At 62.9% G+C, this 5,564-nt stretch overlaps 1 protein-coding gene across 1 annotated transcript in view; it reads right to left on the bottom strand.

The window, feature by feature from the left end:
- Positions 1-4,124, bottom strand: part of THEG (theg spermatid protein) — a 14,675-nt gene extending 10,551 nt beyond the window's left edge. Inside the window, exons 1-5 of the mRNA XM_032272046.1 lie at positions 3,795-4,124; positions 1,658-1,780; positions 1,345-1,416; positions 853-914; positions 93-162 (exon numbers count right to left, since the gene is read on the bottom strand). Coding sequence (XP_032127937.1) covers positions 93-162; positions 853-914; positions 1,345-1,416; positions 1,658-1,780; positions 3,795-4,105 — 638 coding nt within the window. The 5' untranslated portion in view covers positions 4,106-4,124. The remainder of the gene's footprint in view (positions 1-92; positions 163-852; positions 915-1,344; positions 1,417-1,657; positions 1,781-3,794) is intronic.
- Between the last annotated feature and the right edge of the window lie 1,440 nt (positions 4,125-5,564).

Genomic DNA, 5,564 nt, shown 5'->3' with positions numbered 1-5,564 from the left:
CCCCACCTGCCATCTGTGCCCTCGGACCCTCGCCCGGCTCCTTCCCCACCTGCCATCTGTGCCCTCGGACCCTCGCCCGGCTCCTTTCCCACCTGTTGCTGTTGTAATATTCCAGGTAGAATCTCCGGGGCCGAGACAGCTCCTCCATTCGCCGGGACACCTCTGTGCAAATGGGAAACGGAGCTGGTGAACCCCGGTCTAAACGCCCTGCAGTGCCCAGGGGCCTCTGCCCAAGGAATTCAGCTTTTCATGGGCTGGGGCAGGAGGCTCAGCTGGAAGAACTCTGAGCAGAGACAACTGGGGACCAGGCTGCCTGCAGAGCGGGGGTCTGCTGTCCCTGTTTTAGGGACAACGGGCTCAGAGGCCGGAAGCTCCTTGCTCAGACAGCGGGCTGTGAGTGGCAGGGGTGGGGGCAGCTCGGCCCACGGCCCCTCCACGGGGCTCCAGACAGATCCAGCAGCCCGCAGGCTGGAACGTGGGTTTTGTTCTGAAGTCGGCACGAGCCTTGGGTTCACAGTGACAGTGGGCGAGGGCCTAACCTCAGGAGCGGTGCAGAGAGAACTTTCTGGAAACGTCTCATTCAAAGGTATCTGTGATACCTCAATACCAGATTCCTCTCAAAAAAAAAAAAGCATGGACACATTGTGGACGGTGAAGTAAACTCCTACCCCGGAGAGTGTGCCCCACGCCCTCGCCCCCAGAACCACCTCAGCCAGCTCTGGCTTCTCAGGGGACAGACTGCAGAGCAGGACCCCAGAGAGAAGTGGGCAGGACAGAGGCTCTGCGGAGGTGGCCAGAAGCATCCGGACGCAGCGGCCGGGCCGGGGCCGTGGCGGGCACGGCTGCACCTACCAGGCACCGTGATGGTGAGGGTGGTGTCCTCCAGGAAGCGCTCCGTCCAGTACACAGATGGCCTAGAATAAGCGAGTGGCTCAGGGAAGGGAGCAGAGAGCCCAGGCCATGCCGGAAAGAAGCCCGGGTCTCCACCGGGAGGGCGGCCGAGGGCAGGCGCAGAGTTTCGGGGAGAGGGGAAGGCCAGAGAAGGCCACTGCAGGGCCCCCGGGACGCACGGCTTGTCCTGAGTGAGTCTTGTGTCCGCAGGAGGAGGCAGCTGCGGGAAAGCAGAACTACGGGGGCCCAGACACCTGCTGGGAGCAGGCCCAGGTCACACCTGCTCGCCACAAGGCTGAAGTCAGGAACAGCCCTGGGGGTGCAGAGCCCCCGACCTGAGAAGCCCCCCGTGCTTCTCCCTGGAGAGAAGAGGGTGGCCGAGTGAAGGGGTCCCCTGGAACCTGCCGCGTGTCCCCCAGCACAGACAGATGGGGGAGACGGCCCTGGACTTACCAGTAGAGACAGAACTGCAGGCTGGTCTGGCATGGGGAAATCCAGGCATAGCCCCCACAACGGCAGCCCTTCCTGCGAGGAGACAGGGCCGAGCCCACTGCCTGCTGCCCGGGGTCTCCCGTTTGCTCCCGGACACCTCACTCTGCTCTGGCCACCGCCCGGAGGGTAGAGTTCCCAGCGAGTCCTGGTGTCTGGCCACAGCCAGCTAACCCCTAAGTTCGTCCGACTTGGTGGCGGTTGGGGAGGGGAGCCAGCAGAGGGGACAGGGGAGCCCGGGAGGGTGCAGAGGAAGCCCCGCCCCCTGGGTCCTCACCTGTCCTTCAGGACTTGCCAGTTTCTCTTGGGCTCTGCCAGCTCACTGGGCCTCCGCCACCGCCTCTTCTTCTTCGCTCGGGCCACGGCGGTGCCAGGGATCTTCTGGCTGATGGACAGCCGGCTTCGGGAGAATTCCACGTCTAAGCTGCAGCTGCTTTCCCACCCCAACGCATTTGGGAGCCAGAGGAGTGGGGGCCTTGCCCAAGCACGTTTCATCTGCCACCCCCCCCACCCCCCCCCCCGCTCACGCCTCCCCCTCCCCCCACCACGCCACCCACCCTCCCCACCGCTCACACTTCCCCCTCCCCCCACCACCCTCACCCCCCCCACACCCCCCCCCCCCCCCCCCCTGGGCCCCCCCACCTACCCCTCCCCCGCCCACACACATCTCCTTTCCCGCCAGGGGTCTCCAGCGGGAGGACTTCAGCCTCACAAAGGCCTGGACTGAACCCCAGCTCCCAGGTGTGCGGGATGGAAGACCCCGGCCAAGGTCTCCTGACTCCCCGGCCTCAGGGTCCTCCTCTGTGAACTGGGGTGAGACGGGTCCCCATCTGGTGGGGCTGCCTCAGTGAGCGCTGAGGTCAAGTTTACTCAACCCACAAGCATTTATCAAGGAGCTACTGTGTGCCAGGCCCCAGAGGGGCAACCAGCCTGCAAAGAGCACAGCTCCCGCCTCCCAGGACCCTCAGAGACTGCGGGGGGACCTTTGCCCACCGCCCTGCCCCTGTGTCCTCCCCACAGCCCCTCACACCCCGCTGTTTTCTCCATGGGTCGGCACAGCCCGTGCGAGCCGGGCCGCTGCTGAGCCCTTGGCTGGCAAACGGCCCTCCGCCGAGCAGGACGCAGCTGGGAAAAGGCCTAAGAAGAGGGCCCACGTGAGAAGGGGCCACTGGGCATGGACGTGGGCACGGACACACGCTGCGGGGGGAGGAGGAGGCCCCAGAGGCCCGTGGCGTGCACTCCTTGCTGGTCACTGGGCAATTTGCCCCAAATCATTGAATCACCGCCCCTGGTTCCGATTCGCCAAATCAGTAGTTCACCCAGAACACCTTTCTCCCAACCTTTTAAAACGTTTTAGCCACCTGTGGTGCTTGGGATGGTTTCAACTTTTGAGTTGGGGGACTTTTTTTTTTAAGAGGGAGTCTCGCCCCTTCGCCCAGGCTGGCAATGGTGCCATCTAAGCTCACGGCAGCCTGCGCCTCCCAGGTTCAAGCGACTCTCCTGCCTCAGCCTCCCCAGCAGCTGGGATCGCAGGCGCGTGCCGCCATGCCTGTCTAATTCTTTTTTTTTTTTTTGAGACGGAGTTTTGCTCGTTACCCAGGCTGGAGTGCAATGGCGCGATCTCGGCTCACCGCAACCTCCGCCTCCTGGGTTCAGGCAATTCTCCTGCCCCAGCCTCCCGAGTAGCTGGGATTACAGGCACGCACCACCATGCCCAACTAATTTTTTGTATTTTTAGTAGAGACGGGGTTTCACCATGTTGACCAGGATGGTCTCGATCTCTTGACCTCGTGATCCACCCGCCTCGGCCTCCCAAAGTGCTGGGATGACAGGCGTGAGCCACCGCGCCCGGCCCTGTCTAATTCTTGTCATCTTAGTAGAGATGGGATTTCACCGTGTTGGTCAGGCTGGTCTCAAACTCCTGACCTTGTGATCCGCCCGCCTCGGCCTCCCAGAGCGATGGGATGACTGGCTTGAGCCACTTCCCCCGGCCAGATTGGGAGATTCTTTTTCCCATTTCTTTCTCCCTCTGTCTGACATGAGGCCATCACTTGTAAACCCTGAACTCTGGGCGTCTGAACACAGTGTGCCTGACTCCAAAATCAGTTTACTCCACCTCCTGCCACTGGACGGAAGTGTTTGCCGGCGTTTGCCTCAGCGCCCAGGGAGGGGTGCTGGCCGCCGTCTGGCCCGGCCCACGCCCAGGCCACCCTCTGACCCGGCCAACACCTGGGCTGCCTCAGCAGGGCCCCTTGGGAGCAGCAAGCCAGGGAGAGGCTGGGAACAAGCCTTTCATGTGCCCGGGAAGCTGCCCTGGGGACTGGTGGGTGTGGGGGCTGCTGCCTCCCCCATGGCCAGGGGCTGAGCCCTACCCCACCCCGTGCCTGGGCAGGCCCCTGCCCCCCGGTGCCCACCTCATCTCAGGAATGTCCTCCTCTGCATCGTGGTCCAGAACTCTCTCCAATTCAGAAAGGGCGTCTTTGGGTTCCAGGGTCTCTGGGAGCTCCTCCTCGGCCCCCTCCTCGGGGGGAAGCTCCTCTTCTGGGTCTTCAGGGCCCAGCTCTGCATGGCCCAGGTCCTGGAGTCTGGGGTCTGTGACCCGCCGGCTCCCATACACAGAGCTCTGGAGGCCGCGGGGGTCGCCGTCCGGCTCCTTCTCCAACCCGCCCCCCGCCTCGGAGTGCTGGCTGCCGAGTGAACCCCGCCCTTGCCTGGGCTCCCCCATACACAGGTCGCTCCCCAGCCCACGGCCTCAGTCCTTCCACACCCAAATGTGTCTGTGGTCACCGTGGCGACAGGAGAACGCCACCCACATTCCCCACGCCCGCATTCTAACCCCCTTGCTGTCCACAACGCCGGTCACCTGGGCTTGTGCTGGGATCCGGGGTCAGTCCCGGATTGGTTTAGGAAGGACACCTGAGGGGGTCTGCAGCCGGCTTCCCTCTATTAAAAGACACACCAGGGCCGGGCACCGTGGCTCACACCTGTCATCCCAGCACTCGGGGAGGCCGAGGCGGGCAGACTCCTGAGCTCAGGGGTTTGAGACCAGCCTGGGCAACTCGGTGAAACCCTCGTCTTTACTAAAATACAAAAAAGTAGCCAGTTGTGGGGTCATGTGCCTGTAACGTCAGCTACTGAGGAGGCTGAGGGAGGAGCATCCCTTGAACACAGGAGGTGGAGTTTGCAGTGAGCGGAAATCATGCCATGGCACTGGCATGTGAGGGGACATGTCCTGGGGACAGTGAGACTCTATCTCAAAAAGAAAAAGGAGGGCGGCGTGGTGCTGTGGCTCCTGCCTGTAGTCCCCCCGCTCTTGGAGGCCCCGAGGTCAGGGGTTCGAGACCATCCTGACCCACATGGTGAAACCCCATCTCTACCAAAAATACAAAAATTAGCCGGGCGCGGTGGCGCGTGTCTGTAGTCCCAGCTACTCAGGAGGCTGCGGCAGGAGAACGGCTTAGGCCCGGGAGGCGGAGGTGGCAGTGAGCCGAGATGTCACCGCTGCACTCCAGCCCGTGACGGAGTGAGACTCGGCCACAAAAAGAAAGAAGGCCAGGCGCGGTGGCTCACGGCTGCGCGCGTTGGGAGGCCGGGCGCGGTGGCTCACGGCTGCGCGCTTTGGGAGGCCGAGGCGGGCAGATCACAAGGTCAAGAGATTGAGACCGTGGGGAAGCTCCATCTCTAAAAAAAAGAAAAGAAAGAAGGCAAGAGCAGAACGGTCCGACGCGCAGCCGCGGCAGGTGCTGCTGTTTCTGGGGCCGCGCGGGAAGCCACTGCTGACGTTCTTACTCTCCGGCTGGGGAACGAGCTCGTGAATGGGTCCATGGGCGGGCGGATGGAAGTGAGGCATTACCGCTCGCCTAATTCTGGGCGCCTCGGGTCCTTGCAAAAGAAAACGGCAGGAGGAGGGAGGAGAAGTGGAGGGGCGTGCCGTCCAGTCCACCCCTGCCAGTCTCCAAAACGCCCCCCACCCGAGTCATTTTCAGACAGCTCCTGTCACTCAGGCCTACGGAGGGGGCGCAGGGCTGATTTCACTGTCACAGAGACGCAGCGGAGCAACGATTCGGTCCCAACAGTTGTGAGAGGTTGTCATGGAGCTGAAAACGTTCGGCTCCCTAGTGAGGAAACGTCCAGCACAGAACGCAGATCCCCAGGAGTGGCCAGTGCCCCCCGTCAGCTGTGAC

This window comes from Sapajus apella, unplaced genomic scaffold, assembly GCF_009761245.1.
Source record: "Sapajus apella isolate SASKATOON/1434 unplaced genomic scaffold, GSC_monkey_1.0 scaffold280, whole genome shotgun sequence".
NCBI lineage: Eukaryota > Metazoa > Chordata > Mammalia > Primates > Cebidae > Sapajus > Sapajus apella.
This window is presented reverse-complemented; position numbering and strand designations above follow the sequence as displayed.